The sequence below is a fragment of the Oreochromis niloticus genome, linkage group LG4 (assembly GCF_001858045.2).
Source record: "Oreochromis niloticus isolate F11D_XX linkage group LG4, O_niloticus_UMD_NMBU, whole genome shotgun sequence".
NCBI lineage: Eukaryota > Metazoa > Chordata > Actinopteri > Cichliformes > Cichlidae > Oreochromis > Oreochromis niloticus.
This window is the reverse complement of record NC_031969.2, coordinates 6438669-6463880: the sequence shown is the minus strand read 5'-3', so window position 1 is coordinate 6463880 and position 25212 is coordinate 6438669. Positions and strand designations below refer to the sequence as shown.

Below are 25212 nucleotides of genomic sequence, written 5' to 3'. Positions count from 1 at the left end.
TTCTATTCATTAATATAGTTGTCAGTTATTTTCTTTTATTATTCTTACCTTTTCTAATGTTTACCTCTTTGTTATGCTGTGGTGGACATCCCTAAACAATCATGAGTTCAGGCTTCAATTTTCAGTCCAATCATATCCTGTATTCTCGCAGTCAAACTCGTCCAGCTTCATCTCTCACTGGTCCTCTTTCATTCACAGTGTCCTGTTCGGGCTTCAAAGCTCCAGCAAACACAGTCTGTTTCTTCTCTGTTTTGATCTTTCAGTATTCTTCTTCCTTCAGTCTTATTTTCATTTGCTCTGTTTTCTTCTCCATTCATCTTTTCAGTCTTCTCTTCCAAGATTGCTCCAAGCTTGGCAAATATGAGAGTCAGTGCCTTCAAGCAGACACATCACACTGTTCTTCACCAGCATGCATGTTGCATCACGTGCTTTCTTTCATACTGCTGGACTCATCAGTCGTCGTCAGTGTTACTGCTTTCGCTTGCACTGTCTTTTAGCTTCAGTTAATTCTTCAAGTCCACGATGTTCTGTCGGTCTTCATCAGGAGATTGACTGTCCTTGACTGTCCTTGACTGTCCTTTGAGTTTCTTCTCAGTTTCAGGGACAAAGTGAGAGGTGAAGCTATAAATTTTAGCCAAAAAGTGGCCTGTTTTTCCCAATTGTTCCTCTATCCTTTTTGCCGGTTACTCAAAGTTCCATGTTGAGAGAAGTCCACCTGTATTGGCACACTAAAGCATATAATTAGTATCATATTCATTTTTTATCTTAAAACCTCCATTTGCTTCGTCTGCCTAGAGTTAACTCGTCTGTCTCTCCTCTCCAGGTGCGTCACCGTGAGTTTCCCCTTTTATGGGCATGCAAAGTTCCTGTCCCAGACACACACACACACACTTCCTGTTTCTCAGACTCTGCAGAGACCTTCTGCAGGCAACAGGCAGACTCTGTCTCCCTTTAAATTTCACAGTCTACAAACAATCAGTAATTCTACTAAATCTTGATCTAAAAACAATACACCTTCATTTCACTCACACACTTTTGAATAGAGCTCTTTCAAACATCAGGACAACTAACACTTCTCCACACACATCACCATTCCTTAGGTCAGTTTTGTAGCATCAGTCACACAATAATTTCTTGAGTGGGTGTACCAAGTGTATATACTTATGTGTTTTTGATCAGAAAAAATAAACTCAACCTCTCATAACATCACTCATGGATTTCTTGAATTAAAAGCACTTTCAAACTTTAAAACATCCTATTTTACATCACAAAAGAAATATATTTCATACACACTTTTAAATGTTCTAACCTCTTTCAGACGCCATAGATCGTCTCACACCCTGCCTTTTCTCTCAAACTCCCACCTTTTCACTCACTCAGACAAATCACGCAGAGTCACTCAAATCAAATACTGACAGCATTCACACGGTTAAAATCACTCAAAATACACTTTCATATGAGTATTTTGGACATGCTTTTCATCATCAGAAAGAGCAAGTCAAAAGGAACAAAGAAACTGAAACCTCTCATCATCCTTACGGCTGCTCACCACACACACATAACTGAAAAAATAAAACACACCACCATTTATGGCTCAAGAGAGGTTACTACAAGAAAATATATAATGGTCTTAGGTACTGTACAATACACTCAATCTATATACATATGTCAACACTCAGTCAATGACTATACATCCACAGTAATGACTTCAAACTGTATTTATACTCTCGTAATAAGCAAAACCAGCCTCTTATATACAGGCATTTAGCAATATTGGCAAACAATAGTTACAAAGCTCCATACACTCGAAACTGAAAGCAACACCCTTCATGCACGTCACCGCTGCTCATTTACATTCTCACACACACACACCATCAGTGCACATCCGGCTGTGCACTGGTGACCCAGAGACTTCTCTCCCAAAGATCTCTTATTTTATATTACACAGACGTCTTTTTAATTACAACTGCACAGCTTTTAGGCCTCTTAGCTCCTACAAATTTCGATAAATTTAACATAACGGCTCCAACCGATAAGTCCCAGACTTTTTGCGACCAATTCACCGGACCAGCTCCAACCGTTCTGTCCACATTTCTAGCCCTAACTTAATTTACAGGTAGCCAAAAAAGCGCAAAATAGAGGCTCCAACCCCTAGCAATTTTGAAGGTTCCCAAGTTCTTCCCGGTTTGTCGTACCGTACTATCCCTACTCGCCGGTAGGTCAAGGGTCAGCGTCCTGCCCAGGCGCAAGCGTTACCAAGGAGAAAAATGCGCTTCTTAACAGACGCCGCTGTCGTTCTACAAAGATTTAGAGTAATTTGAACCAACAATCTACATCCGAACCAGGATTAAGGACAACCCTCAACAGTTTTGGAGATTCCCCAGTTCTCCTCGGATGTTGCCCGAAACTATCCCTAGTCATCGCTAGGTGAAGGATAAATTTCTCTATCCAGCAGGGAGCGTCACCTCCGAGAAACTTCTTAAGGGTTGCATAACCAATGGGGCTCCAACCCACAAAATGACCAAATTCCCTACCACACTAAATTAGCAGCTCCAACTGCTTTAATTCTCTCAACGGCTCCAACCGTTCTTAATTCTCTCAGCGGCTCCAACCGCTTTTAACTTTCTCAGTACTGTACTTTATTACTTTCATTATCACCAAAATCAAAACAGACATTCACCAGTAATTTTCAGTGAGTAGACTTTAATTTGACATGTCCAATCTGGCACAGTTTGGAAAATTCAACAGGTATGTGCCTTACCTTTGTATAAGCCGGCTTGTCTCTCACTTTCGACCACTGACTCGTATCTGCCCGTCTAATCACCACGGACCCCGGATCTCTCCGTCTACACAAAAATTCCCCCTCTCACCGGACGATGCCCCCAAATGTTAAGGTTCAAAATGTTGAGGAGGAATCCAAAATAACCACCACTGATCCGGCCGTGTGCTATTAGACGGCATTTTAATGAATACACATGTGTGAGTCCGAACGCTGTGCAGATTTCAGCGTCGAACTAACGTACAATAGTCAGACAAAGGTTTTATAGGGTTTCTGTTGTCAGGCAGATCCAGTACAGCATACGTCAGCCTAAACCACAAACGTTCAGTTAACTTTGACATAGTTTTAAAAGAACATCGTCTTCGCGTCGAAGCCAGATGCTTCCTGTCACCATCCTCGGACGCTCGCCTCCGCTGTCGCTTATCTCTGGGACATCTGGTGTACTTCCTGGAACAGACTAACAGGTACGCACCCCCACTTTGCAGCCATACCAAAACATGATTAAACTCTTACCTATATAAATCTGCTCTCTGTACCTTAGTTGACCTCAACTTAGGCAACCAGGCTAAAGCCATCCTGTGTGTAATGATCTTACCTTCTATGTAAAATGTATAAAACAAATGTTTCAATCTAATACAACTACTTGAAGCATAATCAAAAATAAATGCATAATAAAACCCCCTGCTCTTGGCTTACACTCAGACTCGGCTTTCAGTTTCACTTCTGCAAGCCTTGCAGAAGTGTTTCCTGTCTCATTTTGGCACAGAGTGTATTTCCTGTCCCTGCAGTCTACACAGAAACATTTAAGATTATTATATAGGAGCATTGAAAAACATTTAAAATTATAGATTCAACTCCACAGTTTAAAGTGGTTCTTCTTGGACCTGTAATAAAGACTAATATAATACCAATATATTTGAACATCTGAATGCATCTGAATGCAACATCACTATTAATAATGAAATGGTAATGATGATTATACTAATAGCAGCAAATAATAGCAGTAAATATTTCTCCTCTTGACAAGGTCATCGGGGGTCAAGCAGCCCCCCCACTTTAACTTAATTTAAACAAAACTGGTGTTAATCAACTGTGCTACGTTTGTGCTGGTTTGTGCTGCTAAAATTGTCAGTTGTGCTGTTTCTGTTTTTAAAGATATTAATGAAAATTTAAAGGTGAAAAGGTCAACCAGCCCCCCCACATTACCCAAATCAAACAAAATTGATGTCAAACATGTGTGCTACATTTGTGCTGGTTTGTGCTGCAAAATATTTTGTTTGTGCTGCTATCATTTTAAAAATATTACTAAAATAAGGTCTTGATGCATGCTTAATCATCCAGGTAAGTAAATCCCAAAAGGTTGGTTCTGTTCATCTGGACTGAATGAACAATGGGCTGGGAGGTTAGTTCCATGATTGTTAATATGCAAATTAGGGATGGGTATCGAAACCTGGTTCTTGTTGAGAACCAGTTCCCACTGTTTCAATTCCTTGGAATTGTTTGCCATTTTTGCAATTCCCTTGGAGATGTTGATCACTCTATGTTGTAGCGTCCTGATGACACCCAGTTTGTGCTCCAGTGGATGATGAGATACTGATCCATATGCGTAGGTTTACGGTACACATCAGCTTTTAGATGTCCCCCATTACTGATGGAAATCTCACAGTCTAAGAAGGCTAACCTGCCACTTTTCATATCCTCCCTGGTGAATTTGATGTGTTGGTCCACCGATTTAATGTGATCCGTAAATTTTGCTATGTCCTGAGATTTGATTTTCACCCAGGTGTCATCCACATACCTGAACCAACAACTTGGTGGTGTTCCTGGGTAGGATAACTGTCACGGTACTGGGTCTGAGACCCAGTGTTTTCTGTACTTTTGTTTATTTTATTGATTATTGTATTTTTCTCTGTTTCCTGTTTTATTCTGAAAGAGTCTGGTGTGTTTTTGTCATTGTGTTTAGCTTCACTTCCCTGTGACATCATTATGTTTAATTTCAGTCAGCTGTTTCCCCATGTGTTCTCACTTCCCCTGATTACCTCCTGTGTATTTAAGTCCTCTGTTTTCTGTGTTTCATTGTCAGGTCGTCTGTTTTGCTACACCATAGTCTCATCATAGCTTTTATAGTTTGGTCACAGTTTCATAGTTGTCATAGCCTGTTTTCAGTTTAGTAGTTAGTTTCTGTTTTTACCTCAGCGTTTGTAGTGGGGGGTTTTTTTTCTTTCATCAGCCCTAATAAAGGCTCTCTTTTGGTTTAAGTTGAGTTCCGTCTCCTACAGTATCTGCTTTTGGGTCTTGTTTCCAAACACAACAGCATAACCTGCCGTGACAGATAACAAAGCCCGTTTTTTTTTCTTCCATACACAAATTGACCACATTGGGTGAAACTGGGGAACCCATGGCACACCCACGTTTCTGCCTGTAGTAATGACCCTTATGCGAAATAGGTGGAATTAAGAAACAGTTCCAAAAACAAACACAACTGATCAGTGCTGAGTGTGGTCCTGTTGCTGAGGTTGCGGTGATCCTGTAATCTCTTACGGACTACCTCCAACGCTTCCGTGACTGAGATGCAAGTCAAGAGAGATAAAATATCTCTCTTCACTGTACATGTACTGTTTATAAGATTGGGGAAACCTGCAGTCAGCTGAGACTGAAGAAGTCACTTGGATGAGTGACGAAAAGTTTCTCCCACTGAAAACACTACGTCCAGATGAACAGAATCAACCTTTTGGGATTTACTTACCTGGATGATTAAGCACACATCAAGACCTTATTTTATTAATATTTTTAAAATGATAGCAGCACAAACAAAATATTTTGCAGCACAAATGTTTGATATCAATTTTGTTTGATTTGGGTAATGTGGGGGGGCTGGTTGACCTTTTAATTTTCATTAATATCTTTAAAACAGAAGCAGCACAACTGACAATTTTAGCAGCACAAACCAGCACAAACATAGAACAAGTGATTGACACCAGTTTTGTTTGATTCCATTAATGTGGGGGGGCCTGGTTGACCTCTGATGACCTCTAGAAATTTTCTTTGTTATATTCCTGATCTCTTTTAACCTAAAATTCACATACTGACAGTCCAATGCATGGATCGGAAAAACTCAGGATTCAGTATCTTGCCCAATGTGAGTGAAGTTGGCCCCCCCACCTTCTTCAAATCCAACAAAAGTGGTATCAAACTTCTGTGCTGGTTTGTGCTGCAAAAAATTTCGTTTGTGCCGCTATCATTTTAAAGATATTAAAGTGTTTGTGTGAATAAGGCTTGTAGTAACAAAAGTGCTTAAATAGAGTAGAAAAGTGCTGTATAAGTCACAGTTCATTTATTGGTTATTTGAAAATGACTAAACATAAATAACCTGTACAAAATGGTTTCTTACTAAGTCTGCTTAACTTGCAGTGTCATGCATTTTCCCAATTGAAAAGATGCACGCACGCAGAGAAACACACACACACACACACACACACACACACACACAAACAAACTAACAAGGTTGGATAGAAAATTTTAGTACTGATGGACACTGTCACTACCATAAGTATTTGTGTGTGGTGAAGAACATTAACATAAAACTAATCAATGTCTGAACACTGTCACTTTAATAAAATAATGTCATCCCAGATCTAAAAAGGGCTTTAGTCACATCCATGTTGTCCTGGGCTGGTGTTCTTCAGACTGTGGTTGGAGCTTATAAAAGCATCATATGGAATAGTCAGTGTACAGGATCTGCTGTCTTTCTTTACAAGTTAAAGAAGTCATCAGCCCTTACTAGTACATGCCATACAACCGAAACTAAAATGGCCTCTGGAGGCTGTTGGGTGGTGAACCTAAGCTGCTTGGACTGCGGAAATTTGAATCATAGGAGTTGGGCGTCAGTCCCACAATGCCCTCAGCTTGAGGTGTCTCTCCAAATAGGAAGTCATCCTCATCCTCCCTCGAGCCCTGAAACACACAGAATGAACAATCACAGTCGGGCTTTTACATTTTAATGTTCTCTGAGTTTTAATATTTCCCCTTGCACTTGGTTGCAGTCTGAGGGGGAACAGTATTGAGTTCTTTTACTCTCCTGGAGTACTCAAAGCGCTCTATACAACATGCCACATTCACCCATTCACACAAGGACTTTCTTCTATGCTTTTAAGTGCTCCCTAACTACCATTCACACATATTCTTACTCCAATGGGTTAATATGAAGGATATTTGGCATGCAGACTGGGGGGAGCCAGGGATCGAACCACCAACCATCTGATCAGTAGATGACCTGCTCTACCTCCTGAGCAGGTCCTCCAGCTTAACTAGTAATGACTTCATGAACTTCTTCACAAATAAAATTTTAATCATTAGAGAAAAAATTACCAATAATCATCCCACAGATGTAATATTATCTACAGCTACTTTCAGTACCATTAATATTCATTTAGACTCTTTTTCTCCAATTGATCTTTCTGAGTTCACTTCAATAATTAATTCCTCCAAACCATCAACGTGTCTTTTAGACCCCATTCCTACAAAACTGCTCAAAGAAGTCCTGCCATTAATTAATTCTTCGATCTTAAATATGATCAACCTATCTCTAATAATCGGCTATGTACCACAGGCCTTCAAGGTGGCTGTAGTTAAACCTTTACTTAAAAAGCATCTCTAGACCCAGCTGTCTTAGCTAATTATAGGCCAATCTCCAACCTTCCTTTCATATCAAACATCCTTGAAAGAGTAGTTGTCAAACAGCTAACAGATCATCTGCAGAGGAATGGCTTATTTGAAGAGTTTCAGTCAGGTTTCAGAGCTCATCACAGCACAGAAACAGCTTTAGTGAAGGTTACAAATGATCTTCTTATGGCCTCTGACACATATATATATATATATATATACATATAAAAATTTAATAAATAAATTTAAAAAAATACATATAACATATAATGTAATTACAAGGAGGTATTTCTGTAGTCTATTGATTACTACATAGTGGAAAAGGGGTGGGATTAAATAAGCTTCTTCCTGCTCCTTTTTGAACATGAAAGTTATTTGTAGTTGTGGTTGCTTGTTTTTCCTTTTGTTTTGCTTTGTTTATTTGTCTCTTTGAATTCTATGTTGTTGTACTTTTTCAACATGTTCAAAATAAAGATTCAATCAATCAATCAATCTCAGTTTGTGTTATGATCGAAGCAGATAGTGCTGTCTGGTCAGAGGCATGGACTTTCACTGCACCTGCAAGTGACCAAAAGTTCCACCAGAGAATGGTACAAAAGAAAATCTGATGGTGTGGGTTCATGTTTGTGGATCTGACATATTTATTGTGGCTGTGGCTCGGGTGGTAGAGTAGGTCATCTCCTGATCAGAAGATTTGGTGGTCCAACCGCTGGTTGCTCCAGTCTGTATGCCCAAGTATCCTAGGGCAATATTCTAAACCCACGTTGCTCTTGATAGGTTCAACTCAGAGTGAATGATAGATAGAAAGCCCTTAGATGTAGGAAAAAAGTGCTTGTGTGTGAAAAAGGCATGTTGTAAAAGTGCTCAAGCAGAGTAGACAAAAGAAAAGCGCTATATAAGAACCATAAGTCCATTTACCATACTAGCATAAATGTAACTTGATAATCTCTAAACTGTAAAAGAGAGAAAAATTAACTATTCATTATTTTGCTTTTACATATGTTAGGCAGTGGGAAGCGCAGTGGTGTGGTGATTATCACTGTTAGTGGGGTTAGGTTCATTGGTGCTTTAAAATTTTATGAACCAGGTTATAATTTTATGCATGGTATGTGTGCCTCCACACCTGGGTGTGTAATTGTTCATTTTGTCTGTTGTTCCAGGTGGGAGCTGGTCAGTGCTTGGCGATTGAATAGGGCTGAGTATAATTTGGGACCTGTCCAGACTGGCAGGTGCCGCTTTTCCATTGTGCATCAGAAATTTCTGATTTTTGGCACCGCCATTGTTTAAAACCTTTTCTCTTGTTTAGGTTAGGCAGACTGGTAAGATGCTTGGATTTTCTTTTGGATTTTCATGGGAGCTAAGGTAGTTGTGTTTCCTTTCTACAATGTTTTGTTTGTTGTTTTGACCTATTCTGTTTTTTAAACCACAAACCCCACTGTAGCACTGGTCCTTCCTTGGGAGCATGAAAATAATTCTTTTGTTGTTATCTGGTTGAATGTGAATGGTTGTCACTCTTTGTTTAACCCTTTGACACTAGTGACCTGTCCAGGGTGCGCCCTGCCTCTTGCCTTGTAGCAGCTGGGCGAGGCTCCAGGCTATCAGACGGCTATGGGGGACATGCATTTTAGATTAAATTACAACAGGTACACTGCCCAGGATATGTCTGACCCATAATGTGATTCATATTTCTCAGTGGAGCCTTCAGAAAAAATAAGTTTTATGGGCATGCAATTAAAAGATGAACTGAATTTTCCCACAAACACAGTTGGTCTGTGTGGTTGCAACACCTCCCCTTTGATAATGTGTGTGATTCTGCTACATTTAGTTATAGGCCTAATGATTTTTTTGTCCTGTCCAAATCCCCTACTTTTAAAAAAACTCATAAATCTGTTACAATCATCATCTTACCTGTTGCCCTCTTTTGGTGGGAAATGGCTCTGTGTCTAATAGATCATCCCAAACCTGGTACAATGGTTCAATGAGCTGACCAGACCTGTAAATATACAGTTTATATTTACAATCCTGTTTGTGCAGACATAGGTGCTGGGAAAACTGTCATGCTTCAGTTTTTTCCATATAATCAGGAATCAAATTTCCAATAAACATATTGGAAAGATTAAAATACTCTGAGTAAAATAGTTTCACTGCTAAATCATGGAAATAGTAGAAAGAGGACTAAACAGAACTAGAAAGCGAAAATTTCAGAAGAAATTTTATGTGTGCCTATGCCGCTGCTAATCTGTGTAGTTTTCCATTCATATGGCTACAGACGGCAAAACTCAGAAGAGCAGCCATTCTCCACCATGAATTATGGTAAAAACAAACACCGCTCGCGCCTCACAGATGACAGCTTACAGTTTTGGGTAAAGATGAGGTCACTTTGTAAAGCCCCGATTTGCAGACGCTGTGCACACAGGTTCATAAGCAGAAGTCCCTCTGTACCACGGCAGACCCCGACAATGTTTGCACGAACACACTTTGAACCAGTACGTTATGGACCACTTTTCACACATGGTTGGTGTACCCTCCCAGCCAGCTGTAGCTTTTCAACTCACAGCCCGACACACACCCAAAAAACAGCCGAGAGAGCACAGACTACGCCCGAGAGGTGTGATTGCAGATGCCCCTCAGGTGGGTCCACCTCCCCTGCAGCGGCACTGCAGACCACGCCCCGCCACACATATCAAACACGTAAAATAAATATTTATGCACTTTTGCATTCACTTTTTGTTTTTTGTTATTTTTACACAGTGTTCTGAATGATGAACAATGGTCTACAGCCAATCTTGTGTATTATTATACAAACTTTGGTTGTAAGATTCAGATAACTATTTAATAAAAGCTAAATATTTTATACAGGGAGTGCAGAATTATTAGGCAAATGAGTATTTTGTCCACATCATCCCCTTCATGCATGTTGTCTTACTCCAAGCTGTATAGGCTCGAAAGCCTACTACCAATTAAGCATATTAGGTGATGTGCATCTCTGTAATGAGAAGGGGTATGGTCTAATGACATCAACACCCTATATCAGGTGTGCATAATTATTAGGCAACTTCCTTTCCTTTGGCAAAATGGGTCAAAAGAAGGACTTGACAGGCTCAGAAAAGTCAAAAATAGTGAGATATCTTGCAGAGGCATGCAGCAGTCTTAAAATTGCAAAGCTTCTGAAGCGTGATCATCGAACAATCAAGCGTTTCATTCAAAATAGTCAACAGGGTCGCAAGAAGCGTGTGGAAAAACCAAGGGGCAAAATAACTGCCCATGAACTGAGAAAAGTCAAGCGTGCAGCTGCCAAGATGCCACTTGCCACCAGTTTGGCCATATTTCAGAGCTGCAACATCACTGGAGTGCCCAAAAGCACAAGGTGTGCAATACTCAGAGACATGGCCAAGGTAAGAAAGGCTGAAAGACGACCACCACTGAACAAGACACACAAGCTGAAACGTCAAGACTGGGCCAAGAAATATCTCAAGACTGATTTTTCTAAGGTTTTATGGACTGATGAAATGAGAGTGAGTCTTGATGGGCCAGATGGATGGGCCCGTGGCTGGATTGGTAAAGGGCAGAGAGCTCCAGTCCCACTCAGACGCCAGCAAGGTGGAGGTGGAGTACTGGTTTGGGCTGGTATCATCAAAGGTGAGCTTGTGGGGCCTTTTCGGGTTGAGGATGGCGTCAAGCTCAACTCCCAGTCCTACTGCAAGTTTCTGGAAGACACCTTCTTCAAGCAGTGGTACAGGAAGAAGTCTGCATCCTTCAAGAAAAACATGATTTTCATGCAGGACAATGCTCCATCACACGCGTCCAAGTACTCCACAGCGTGGCTGGCAAGAAAGGGTTTAAAAGAAGAAAAACTAATGACATGGCCTCCTTGTTCACCTGATCTGAACCCCATTGAGAACCTGTGGTCCATCATCAAATGTGAGATTTACAAGGAGGGAAAACAGTACACCTCTCTGAACAGTGTCTGGGAGGCTGTGGTTGCTGCTGCACGCAATGTTGATGGTGAACAGATCAAAACACTGACAGAATCCATGGATGGCAGGCTTTTGAGTGTCCTTGCAAAGAAAGGTGGCTATATTGGTCGCTGATTTGTTTTTGTTTTGTTTTTGAATGTCAAATGTATATTTGTGAATGTGGAGATGTTATATTGGTTTCACTGGTAAAAATAAATAATTGAAATGGGTATATATTTGTTTTTTGTTAAGTTGCCTAATAATTATGCACAGTAATAGTCACCTGCACACACAGATATCCCCCTAAAATAGCTAAAACTAAACACAAACTAAAAACTACTTCCGAAAACATTCAGCTTTGATATTAATGTGTTTTTTGGGTTCATTGAAAACATGGTTGTTGTTCAATAATAAAATTATTCCTCAAAAATACAACTTGCCTAATAATTCTGCACTCCCTGTATGAGAGTAAGAAAGAAAAGTATATCTATCTTTGTGTCCACCTTTCTCTGTTAATGCCCTACCTGGCCCCCTGGCAAAAGCTTTGCTAGATCCGCCCCTGCACAGTTACCAGCTGTCAGCTAAATAAAAAAAGGAGCTTGGTGTTTATTTCTCTCAGAAACAGTTCATAACTTCCCTTCAACTCATTCATGTCACCTAAAAAAAAGGTAAACCTGTTTCTCCATCACCAGTTCAGCTCTGATGATTCAGTAAGGTCATCTCCTGGTTTCGACCAGCCGCTTCTACAGCTGTGGCTCCAGCAAACATCAGCTGATACTAGAAATTAAAATCAAATGAATTCTAACAACAGCTGATCAAGCTTAAACGTGCTGCTGTTGTTTAGCGCGATAAACAAACAAGAGAGAAAAGCCGATCATTGATCAGTTTCATGACTGAAGTTTGAACAGGCGAGAGAATGACAGGGGAGGCTGTCATAAAGTTCAACATCAGTAACTTAGCGCGCACACAGCTGTATAGAAACTCCATCGTGCTAGCTACCACGCAGTACGAGTTATTATAACTGATTGTAAAAAGTCAGCACAACGAAAATAAACTACACCTAAACTCGGTTTATATCTGACCCAAATAGAGTGCAGGTCATAACTTCTTACCTGAAATTCAGTTCACCTCACGCTCCGACCGGCAGCCGCCTGCTTCTCCTGCCTTCGGTTTCCCTGATCCACGATCTACCACCGGTCGATCGGCGGTCGCCTCGCCGCCTCGTTCCCCGCATGTTCTTTCTGACACACACCGGTGGATAGCTGCCCTCGGTTGTAGCTCCGCGTCAGCGACTACCAAACAATTCAGTTATTTTTTCCACATCGACCAGCATCTGGACAATCCACCGCCTTTCACTGTTAGTACCGTTACTAAAAAAAAACCCTCATCGGCTCATAAAAACGAAAAATAAGTCCAGCTATGACCCTGAGTCAAAAAGACAGCCAGCTCGGGTTAGCTAGCTACCTGTCTAGCTCTTTGCAGGCACCGAAAACATCAGAGCTAATATGGGATGTCTTGGTAACACGAGCAGATATTTGAAGTTTACATCTGGCCAATCCACCACCTTTCACTGTTTATACCGTTACTAAAATGAATAAATAAATAAATCATCGGTCCATATAAACGAAAAATAAGTCCAGCTAAAACACATACTGTCGGCGAGCGACCGGGTGCTGACACGAGTTTCACCCGCCTCAATATAAGCCAAGCCTGGGTGCTTTTTCACGAAGGGTCGCTAGCGGTGCTAGCTAACTATGCTAGCGGCGCTAGCTAGCTAGCCGGCTATCAGCAACACATAAGAGAACTGCTGCTAAATAAACTACACCTAAACTCGGTTTATATCTGACCCAAATAGAGTGCAGGTCATAACTTCTTACCTGAAATTCAGTTCACCTCACGCTCCTGCCTTCGCTTTCCCTGATCCACGATTGACCTCCGCGTTAGCAAACACCGGTCGATCGGCGGTCGCGGCATGTCCTTTCTGTCATACACCGGTGGATAGCTGCCCACTGTTGTAGCTCCGCATTATAGCACCACCAAACAACTCAGTTATTTTTTCCACATCCAGCTGTAACTCCGATTCTATGCGAGCATTTGCGAGAGACCAGGGAGGTGAAACGACAGAGAGAGTCCCCTCGCTATCCATTTGCAGCCAAGTGCGGCAGCTAGCTAGGTAGCCAGCTAGGTAGCCGGCTAGCTGTCAGGCAGGACCGACGTCGTCAGAGCACTGTCGCTAAATATGGGATGTCTTGATAAAACAAGCAGATATTTGAAGTTTACACACCTACATTCTCGCCTGAAAATATCTTAAAAGCTTATTTTGTGACCTAGAAACACGAATAAAAGACATATAAAACGAAGTGGTGGCCGCCATTGTTCACTCTGTAGAGGCGTGCTATGAATTGTGGGATATTGAGTTTTCCACCAAGCATTACCGTAACTTTTGAATGATTTGCGCAACCTTAAAAATTCCAAGGGCTCCTGAAAGCAGCGACGCTGTGCGCACCGTTGAAATTGTCATCATTACGGTAATCCAAATAAGGGTACACAGGCTGTACCACTCCCGGCATACCACTAGAGAGAGCCAAGACAGCACAAATGAAGTCTGTTTATTTGGCGCCAAAAGATGAATTGGCCTAAATTTGCACTAAAATATTAATATTTAAAAAACTATAAAAGTTATAAACACCAAAAGTCATAACATAATAGTCCAGCTCCAGCCGCACAAAATGATCTAACATATGTAACCCTAATGTCAAAACTGTTTGGCAGAGGAGCGCGGGAAAATTTTCACTAAATATTAATATTTAAAAAACTATAAAATTCATAAACACCAAAAGTCATAGCACACCATTCCAGATCCGGCCGCACAAAATGAGGTAACATATATGAAGCTTGTCTCAAAACTGCGGGGCGTGATACGTGCCGAAATTTAGGCGGAAGATGGAGAATAATAATAATAAGAACTAGAAAGCGAAAATTTCAGAAGAAATTTTATGTGTGCCTATGCCGCTGCTAATCACTGTAGTTGCCATTCATACGGCTACAGACAGCAAAACTCAGAAGAGCAGCCATTCTCCACCATGAACTATGGTAAAAACAAACACCGCTCACGCTTCACAGATGACAGCTTACAGTTTTGTGTAAAGATGAAGTTACTTCGTACAGCGCCGATTTGCAGACGCTGTGCACACAGGTTCATGAGCAGAAGTCCCATTGTACTACGGCAGACCCGACAATGTTTGCATGAACACGCTTTGAAGCATTACATTATAGACCACTTTTCACACATGCATTCACTTTTTGTTTTTTGTTATTTCTACACAGTGTTCTGAATTATGAACAATGGTCTACAGCCAATCTTGTGTATTATTATACAAACTTTGGTTGTAAGATTCAGATAAGTATTTAATAAAAGCTAAATATTTTATATGAGAGTAAGAAAGAAAAGTATATCTTTATGTCCACCTTTCTCTGTTAATGCCCTACCTGGCCCCCTGGCAAAAGCTTTGCTAGATCCGCCCCTGCACAGTTACCAGCTGTCAGCTACACAAAAAAAGGAGCTTGGTGTTTACAGGGAGTGCAGAATTATTAGGCAAATGAGTATTTTGTCCACATCATCCTCTTCATGCATGTTGTCTTACTCCAAGCTGTATAGGCTCGAAAGCCTACTACCAATTAAGCATATTAGGTGATGTGCATCTCTGTAATGAGAAGGGGTGTGGTCTAATGACATCAACACCCTATATCAGGTGTGCATAATTATTAGGCAACTTCCTTTCCTTTGGCAAAATGGGTCAAAAGAAGGACTTGACAGGCTCAGAAAAGTCAAAAATAGTGAGATATCTTGCAGAGGCATGCAGCAGTCTTAAAATTGCAAAGCTTCTGAAGCGTGATCATCGAACAATCAAGCGTTTCATTCAAAATAGTCAACAGGGTCGCAAGAAGCGTGTGGAAAAACCAAGGGGCAAAATAACTGCCCATGAACTGAGAAAAGTCAAGCGTGCAGCTGCCAAGATGCCACTTGCCACCAGTTTGGCCATATTTCAGAGCTGCAACATCACTGGAGTGCCCAAAAGCACAAGGTGTGCAATACTCAGAGACATGGCCAAGGTAAGAAAGGCTGAAAGACGACCACCACTGAACAAGACACACAAGCTGAAACGTCAAGACTGGGCCAAGAAATATCTCAAGACTGATTTTTCTAAGGTTTTATGGACTGATGAAATGAGAGTGAGTCTTGATGGGCCAGATGGATGGGCCCGTGGCTGGATTGGTAAAGGGCAGAGAGCTCCAGTCCGACTCAGACGCCAGCAAGGTGGAGGTGGAGTACTGGTTTGGGCTGGTATCATCAAAGATGAGCTTGTGGGGCCTTTTCGGGTTGAGGATGGAGTCAAGCTCAACTCCCAGTCCTACTGCCAGTTTCTGGAAGACACCTTCTTCAAGCAGTGGTACAGGAAGAAGTCTGCATCCTTCAAGAAAACATGATTTTCATGCAGGACAATGCTCCATCACACGCGTCCAAGTACTCCACAGCGTGGCTGGCAAGAAAGGGTATAAAAGAAGAAAAACTAATGACATGGCCTCCTTGTTCACCTGATCTGAACCCCATTGAGAACCTGTGGGCCATCATCAAATGTGAGATTTACAAGGAGGGAAAACAATACACCTCTCTGAACAGTGTCTGGGAGGCTGTGGTTGCTGCTGCACGCAATGTTGATGGTGAACAGATCAAAACACTGACAGAATCCATGGATGGCAGGCTTTTGAGTGTCCTTGCAAAGAAAGGTGGCTATATTGGTCGCTGATTTGTTTTGGTTTTGTTTTTGAATGTCAGAAATGTATATTTGTGAATGTGGAGATGTTATATTGGTTTCACTGGTAAAAATAAATAATTGAAATGGGTATATATTTGTTTTTTGTTAAGTTGCCTAATAATTATGCACAGTAATAGTCACCTGCACACACAGATATCCCCCTAAAATAGCTAAAACTAAAAACTACTTCCAAAAACATTCAGCTTTGGTATTAATGAGTTTTTTGGGTTCATTGAGAACATGGTTGTTGTTCAATAATAAAATTATTCCTCAAAAATACAACTTGCCTAATAATTCTGCACTCCCTGTATTTGTCTCTCAAAAATAGTTCATAACTTCCCTTCAACTTATTCATGTCACCTAAAGGGTAAACCTGTTTCTCCATCACCAGTTCAGCTCTGATGATTCAGTAAGGACATCTGCCGTTTTTACAGCTGTAGCTCCAGCAAACATCAGCTGATACCAGAAATTAAAAGCAAATGAATTCTAACAACAGCTGATCAAGCTTAAACGTGCTGCTGTTGTTTTGCGCGATAAACAAACAAGAGAGAAACGCCGATCATTGATCAGTTTCATGACTGAAGTTTCAACAGGCGAGAGAATGACAGGGGAGGCTGTCATAAAGTTCACCATGCGCACACAGCTGTATAGAAACTCTGTCGTGCTAGCTAGAACGCAGTACGAGTTATTGTAAGTGATTGAAAAAGTCAGCACAACGAAAATAAACTACACCTAAACTCGGTCATAACTTCTTACCTGAAATTCAGTTCACCTCACGCTCCTGCCTTCGCTTTCCCTGATCCATGATTGACCACCGCGTTAGCAATCGCCTGCCCGGCCTCGTATGTCTCGTTGGCGGCATGTCCTTTCTGTCACACACCGGTGGATAGCTGCCCTCTGTTGTAGCTCCACCACCAAACAACTCAGTTATTTTTTCCACATCGACCAGCATCATCGGCCCATATAAACGAAAAATAAGTCCAGCTAAGACACAGACCCTTGCTGAGCGATCGGGCGATTAAACAAATTTTAGCCACCTCACTATCAGCCAAGCCTGGGTGGTTTTTCACGAAGGGTCGCTAGCCGCGCTAGCTAGCTAAGCTAGCGGCGCTAGCTAGCTAGCCAGCCGGCTATCAGCAACACGTAAGAGAACTGTTGCTAAATAAACTACACCTAAACTCGGTTTATATCTGACCCAAATAGAGTGCAGGTCATAACTTCTTACCTGAAATTCAGTTCACCTCACGCTCCTGCCTTCGCTTTCCCTGATCCATGATTGACCTCCGCGTTAGCAAACACCGGACGATCGGCGGTAGCCTCACCGCCTTGTATGTCTCGTTCGCGGCATGTCCTTTCTGTCACACACCGGTGGATAGCTGCCCTCTGTTGTAGCTCCACCACCAAACAACTCAGTTATTTTTTCCACATCGACCAGCATCATCGGCCCATATAAACGAAAATAAGTCCAGCTAAGACACAGACCCTTGCCGAGCGATCGGGCGATTAAACAAATTTTAGCCACCTCACTATCAGCCAAGCCTGGGTGGTTTTTCACGAAGGGGCGCTAGCTAGCTAAGCTAGCGGCGCTAGCTAGCTAGCCGGCTATCAGCAACACTTAAAAGAATTGTCGCTAATATGGGATGTCTTGATAAAACGAGCAGATATTTGAAGTTTACACACCTACATTCTCGCCTGAAAATATCTTAAAAGTGTATTTTGTGACCTAGAAACACGAATAAAAGACATATAAAACGAAGTGGTGTCCGCCATTGTTTGACTCGGTAGAGGCATGCTATGAATTGTGGGATATGTAGTTTTCACCAAGCATGGCACCCTTTAGGCCGTACTACTCCCGGTATACCACTAGAGAGAGCCAACCCACCACAAATGAAGTCTGTTTCTATGGTGCCAAAAGCAGAATCTTTCTCAGGAGCCTAGAAATTGGCCTAAATTTGCACTAAAATCTAAATATTTCAAAAACTATAAAAGTTATGAACACCAAAAGTCACACCATACTAGCCCAGCTCCAGCCGCACAAAATGATGTAACATATGTACCCCTATTGTCAAAACTGTTTGGCAGAGGAGCGCGGGAAAATTTTCACTAAAATATTAATATTTTAAAAACTATAATAGTCATAAACACCAAAAGTCATAGCACACCATTCCAGATCCAGCCGCACAAAATGAGGTAACATATATGAAGCTTTTCTCAAAACTGCGGGGCGTGATACGTGCCGAAATTTAGGCGGAAGATGGAGAATAATAATAATAATAATAATAAGAATAATAAATCCGACGAATAGTAATATGTGTGCCTCTTGGCATAGGCACACATAATAATAAATCCGACGAATAGTAATATGTGTGCCTCTTGGCATAGGCACACATAATAATAGAAGTAAAAGATGCACTTAAACAATGACAATGAATGTATGCAAAATGATGGAAACATAGCAGATCTTCCTGCTCGTTTCTTTTAATGTGAGAAACATTACATTTTCCCCATGTCTCCAGCTTCTGCTGGAGCTGAAGTCACATGCTTCAAGTGGCTGATTTATTCAAGTTACAAAAAGTGTACGTTTTGTACTTTCAAGCAAATGTTACCTAATATGATTTTAGCTGTTTTTTTACTCTCGTACTAATTTTCTTTTCTCATCATGGTGGAAGTGGGAGATAAACTCCCCCAAGGGTGTTCACCAGCACCAGTGGCATAATGAAGGGCGGATAGCACCATCTTCATGGGTGCACATTAACTCGACCCCTCCACTCCAGAGACTTTGGTATCAGTATTGGTGATGGGAAACAAAGGGAGCAATCGGAGTATGAAGAGTGTCGCTTAACCCTAGCTGCTGAGTGTCTAAACCAAAAATAAATGGAAATAAATCAAACGATGAGTGTACCTCTTGAGCAGGTAGGGGTCGAAGGGGAAAAAACTGTCGAGTGGGTTGGTGTTGGTGGTCACACAGTCTCCTCCGGCAGAGCTGCGGACCACTGGCAGCACACACCGGTTGTTCCTCTCTATTATGGTGTAGCAGAACACCACTTGGTACTTCCTGCAACAAAAACGCAACTGTTGGTAGGAATGACCAGGAGGAAAAATACCAGCATTTTATGACTGATGTAAACACTTTCTTCTGGTGTACACACTAGTGCATGCACTGTGATCTACTAATAATGCTGTACACTTTAGCGTTTTTACATCAATTAGCAAAACAAATGTAGAACTTTTACTTGAAGTCGACCAGAGGTACCCTAAATATTAGCATGTGTAATAATCATTTAGTTCTTGAAAGGTTCCTGGAAAATAATCTAGAGCGTTCAGGATTACAGGAAGGTCGATGCTAATTGGGGGCATGTGCACCTTGTGATGGCAGCAAACATGTTGGTGATTGAAGGTAGGCAGACTCTGAGAGGATTCAGCTGACACATCACCACCCGCTCCAGGTTCAGACTCTGCAGGTACTCCAGACCTGATGTACACACACCCAGTCAAAAAGTGAGGAGGAGTCAGAACACACTCGATAAGGTGTGACCAAAAGGTCCGGAGAGCATCAAAAACAAAAACCATACCTGATTTAAAAACAGTTGATCAAGCACATGTTTTCTAGTCAGTCTAAATAAATTCCAGCATGGCTGCCATTTTCCCTAAAACCCCATTCTGACAACTTACACTGTGCACTATTTTTTACCATGGATATCTCAAACTGTCTGGAATTTTGTATGAAGGATCATTTCTGGTGATGACCAAGCAGTTTTCAAGTTAAGAGGCTTAAAGTTAGTCAACACCAAGTTCTAAGAACCATCCTGAGGCATCTGAGGGAGAAAAGTCACAGGAAATGTCCTAAACCATGCTGTGTGCCATTGTGTCATGGTGCGTCAGCACAGTGCTTTGAAAACAATCTTTGTTCCCCATCTGGTGGCCTCAACAGATCTGACACCCATCTACTTGATGAAAATTAAAATCCAAGCTGAAGGATCACTGTTGTGGCACGCAGGAAAGCACCCATCCCAGAAATGAAGGGATTTCTACAGAATGATCTAAAATAATTGCCTTGCTGAAAGCCATTAAAATACATGATAAAACAATCTTTAATGTGACACTAGAGACATTTAAATCAGGCAACGATTCAGGCCCCTTCCTGAAACCTGTGCTTACACCTAACTGATTTTAGTAAATTAAACCAAGCAGCCTGATGTAATTTTTGCTCCCATGCTATTTTGTATTTTTTTTTTTTACCTGAAATTAAAACAAATAAACTGATATTAGCTCAAAGTTTTCTGTTCTACCTTTCTTCATGTTGGCCTCTAGCATCGCTCTGTGTCTGAAGATGATTGTGTAGAAGACAGCCTGGCAGGAAGTGTAGAAGGGCCCGTGCAGGCTGACATCACAGCACACCTGTTTCCCACAGCTGTCCTGGCTGTCGATGTACTGATGGATCCAGGAGATCAGCAAATCCAGACAGGCCCACACAGTGCTGACAGAGAATGAGAAGAAGAGGTTAAAAAGAGGTTAAAAACCATTTACATTTCTTCCTCTGCACCAGCTGCATTTGTGCTGTCTTAAGCAGGTGTCGAATAAACTCACCTCAATGGGATGAACTTGGCTCGGGCCAGGAAACTTCCCAGGTATCCAGCAGCAGCCTGGCGAAGGACAGCAGGCAGAGACGGGTTCTGCAGGATCTTCCACAGGTGATCCAAGAAGGCCTCTGCCAGGGCCTGTGACATATATCACAGGAAACACATAATATACACAATTCCAGAAGCTCTTAGTCTCAAAGTAATGAATAATAAACGTCAGTACCAATAAACCAGCTAAATAAATACATGCATTATAAAACGTGTATTCTAAATGTTGAGGACAAGGATGATTTAGAAAAAGCCAGTCTAACCTTGAACATGAGTAAATATAATATATGTAGCAAAGTCAGCGGCAGCTGAGATATTATAAGAGACAGGGCACTCCGAAAGCCTGAATCTATGGAAGAGCTCTACAACAGCAGCAGGAGACCACACTGGGTGGCACTCTTGTCAGATCCACAGTCTCACCAAGACTGGATGATAGAAGCAAATTGTAGTCAGGTCTGATGGATCCATCCTGCCTTATATCAGTCAGGCTAACGGTGGTGTCATGTTGTGGGGCGTTTTCCTGACACACTTGGATTTTTGATAAAGCTTAGGGTCAGGGTTGGATCAGGTGACCATCCCTGCTGCGATAGGCTTAGGCTGCTGGGGCCTTCCTATGATGTACTGAGTGTTTCTTCTTCACTCTCCATTAGGGCTGCGTATCGTCACTCATTTCTATAATTGATTCAATTCGACTCAATTTGGACTCAGACAGAAATATTATAATTCTGATCATTATCCATATCAGATCCATATTTTTATATCTATGTATAAAAACAAAGTTGACACTTGGGAGACCTCATCACAGCAGATGCCTTTGTGTCAAAGTAACTGAGGATAAAACAGAGAAACATGAAGCAGATCTTTTTTTACAGCAGATAACCTTAAAAATATTCTGCAGTAGAACAAAAACTGAAGAAAACCATGAATCAGCATCTGAACATGACCTGATGCTGCTGAAGTGAAGCAGAGCAAAGTTACAGAGGTTTGATTACAGACACAGCTGAGAGTTTTGTCCAAAGTCGCCTCGCCTCTGTCAGTGCGCCCCAGGCTGGCTGTGGCTACAACGTAGCTTGCCATCACCAGTGTGTGAATGTGTGCGTGAATGGGTGAATGACTGGATATGTAAAGCGCTTTGGGGTCCTTAGGGACCAGAAAAGCGCTGTATAAATACAGGCCATTTACCATTTACCAAAGTCATTTTTGAAGAAAAGGAAAAGCCGCGGCCGACAGCGCTGTACACAGCGGTAGACTGGTGCGTCATAAGAAAGCAAATAATGCAGAAAACAGAGATTTGAGATGGGAAACTGTTCTTGAAGTACACAGAGAGACAGAGCTGTGCAGGAAGGGAGATTTTATTGTGGTGGAAGCTAAACAGCCAAAGTCAGAGTGAATTCATGACGATGTTTATCAAACATGAAGTTTGATCTTCTTTTGCTGCTGGTTCAGTGAATTTTGGTCAGAGTGATGAAACCTGCAGCATCAGAATCTGTGAGGCTTTCAACAGCCGACATGTCTGCATACGTGCTGTCGGGTGATCGATCCACGCTCTGTGTTTACATCTTTGAGCAGAATCCGTGTTCCTGCACTCATTTACTGTTTTAGCTGTTTGGTGGTGGTGAAATAGTTTTCTGAGCTTAAACCTGAGATTCTGGCAAAATACATTTTATATTTAAAAATTGATTTAGGATTTAATGAATCGATGTCGCTTTATTCAAGCTAAAATCGATTTGAAACGGAAAATCTATTTTTTAAACCCACCCAGTGAGAAAGGTGAAAAAGAAACACCCAGTGCATCATGGGAGTCCGCCAGCAGCCTACGCCTATTGCAGCATAACTAAGGGAGGATTCAGGGTCACCTGGTCCAGCCCTAACTATATGCTTTAGCAAAAAGGAAAGTTTGAAGCCTAATCTTGAAAGTAGAGATAGTGTCTGTCTCCTGAATCCAAACTGGAAGCTGGTTCCACAGGCACCCACACCTCACAATCAATATATCTCTCTTGATTGTAACTCAGCTGTAAATGCAGTGGCCAGGTTACAAATATAAAGAAGTGTACTTTGTCATACTGTGCCGTTCGTGAGGTACAGCAGGTGGCCTGTACAGATGCAGAAAGTGGAGTTTATCAGATAAATCTATCCTACTTATAGGCTGGAATATTACAATTTCTAATTACCAGGCTGCTCCAAATGTTCCTTTAAAAGCCTTGAGTTGATCCAGAATGCTACAGTAGGGGGACTGACACAATTAATATTATTATTATTATTTTTCTCCTATATGGCTTCTCTTCTCCAGAATTGAATTTAAAATCCTTCTCAAATTATCAGGCCCTATTTTATCTTTATCTAAGATGTAAGAGTTTGGAAACTTTCCTGTGCCTGTACGTCTCGTCGCTGAAACCCAGACTGCCAGTAAAATGCAAAAACCAAAGTTAACTGGTCCCAGTATATGTGGGGAGTACTGACCGGCTTGAAGCTGCAGAGGTAAAAGAGAGTGTACTGCACATGACAAGAAGCATGTGTTGGCAGAATGAGCTTGTCAAATACAGTCAACAAATCTCTGTACAGCTCCTTTGTCCTTTCCACATGAAAAGACCCTGAAACACAAGACAATACAATACATAAAAATATTAACATACAGGGTAACTTTCTCCATCTTCCTACATTACAAAAGTTTAGAAACTGAAGGATTCAGTATCAGTCAGGCCTGGAAAAGATGGTCTCATCTTAAGAAGTCGGGGTTAAACAATGGTTAGTATTTGGACTAAAATCAATCAATAAAGATGTGACTGAATCAGGCTTTGAGCTTCAATTCAGTGACTTAAAGTAGTGCATGAATGCATTAGGAGCCATTTTTATTTAAAAAAAAAAAAAAACTTTTTCAAACGTTGCTTGATTTAAATGCACTTTAGAAGTATATAAAGACAAAACTACAAAAGTATAGTCACTGTCCAAATATTTATGGATTTACACCTATAAAAAGCTGTTTTCTACATCTACCGTCGACATAGCAGATATCCTTGATGTAAGCCATAAGCACGGCCATGAGAGTGTCTAGTCTTTCTGCCACTGGATGGGCCATCACAGTCGTCCTGGTGGGCTCATCTGCTGACACGTCTTCATCCTAACAGAAACACAGATACACGCAGAGGTTATCAGGATTAAAAGAGAGAATAAAGAGAACAAATTCAAATTTGGGTCCAGGACGCTGTCCATGTTTCCTTATTTAGATTTTATATCTAGAATTAGTTTATTTTTATTCAGGCTGTCCACTTAGATGTTTCAGTTATAGTCAAAGGTCTCATGTTCAGATGATTTCATGTGGTCCCTTACACATGCAGTTTTAGAAGTTTTAGTGGCGAGGTGTTGGGTTCAACCACAGACTTAAAGACTGAATGAATTACTGGGTCTTTAACGTATAAAGGAGGATAGTATATGGCCAAAGGAATTGTGACACACCTCTCTGTGCTCATGAAACACCAGGAATGTTTGATCAAGAAATGTTATTAAATGGAAAATGTAGATCATACCATGCTCTCCAGTTCGGGGTCACCTGAAGGACCAGCCAAGGTGTGGAACAATCATCTGCTCCAGAGCAGTATGAAGGTTTTGACACCATCTTGGTTTCTGCCTCACAGACACCACTCACTCAGCCTTACTGCTGCCACCTGGCTGAACCTCATCGGCTCCCACCCTAAGACTGCATTAACTCATGGTGGTTCATATTGGTACTTCTATGGTCTGACGTGTGGCCGTACCTTGTGCTCTCCTGGTGTCTGTGTGAAAGATACTGCTCCAACTGCTCTGCAGCTGTTGAAAACCCATCACAAGGCCATTGCAATCGTTGTCCATACTGCTACTAATGACTTCTGTCAGCCAGTGAACTTTAAACAAGACTTTGTGCACCTTGTGGACAACCAGTGGGCCACTGGAAAGAGCAGTGTATCATCTCCGGTCCACTGCTGTGAAGTTTAGCCATCTCCATCATCTGCATATTTGGCTTTATGAGTTACTGCAGGAACAGAGACCTTCCTTTTGTCATCTTTCCTCAACTGCCCTGAACTTTTTAAACAAGATCACCTTCACACTAACCACTGCGGTTCAGGTATTTTTTCGACAAGCACTGACCTAACCCTACCTACACCCACTCACCCACTACAGCCTGACACTTGTACCACTAGTACACCCAGACTCAACCTTTTAAAAGAACAGCAGCCTGACATTTTGTGCAGTGTCGTTATGTTTTGGGCAGAAAGTATATTTATTGACATTTTCTATATTGGCATGTTTTTTTTCCCTTAAAGCCTGAAAACTTGTTTTTAAAAAACTGTTGCTGACTTAACAGCACAACAATATGTCACCTCCTCCTGCAAATT

General features: G+C 41.5%; 1 protein-coding gene across 2 annotated transcripts in view; it reads right to left on the bottom strand.

The window, feature by feature from the left end:
- Nucleotides 1-6091: 6091 nt before the first annotated feature.
- Nucleotides 6092-25212, bottom strand: part of rrn3 (RRN3 homolog, RNA polymerase I transcription factor) — a 37005-nt gene continuing 17884 nt past the window's right edge. Inside the window, exons 10-17 of one of the 2 annotated variants that reach the window (XM_019355937.2) lie at nt 23810-23960; nt 23303-23433; nt 20802-20932; nt 20504-20691; nt 19578-19686; nt 19117-19269; nt 9350-9434; nt 6092-6733 (exon numbers count right to left, since the gene is read on the bottom strand). In XM_019355937.2, coding sequence (XP_019211482.1) covers nt 6584-6733; nt 9350-9434; nt 19117-19269; nt 19578-19686; nt 20504-20691; nt 20802-20932; nt 23303-23433; nt 23810-23960 — 1098 coding nt within the window. In that variant the 3' untranslated portion in view covers nt 6092-6583. The remainder of the gene's footprint in view (nt 6734-9349; nt 9435-19116; nt 19270-19577; nt 19687-20503; nt 20692-20801; nt 20933-23302; nt 23434-23809; nt 23961-25212) is intronic. The other variant, XM_019355938.2, reaches the window with a different exon arrangement.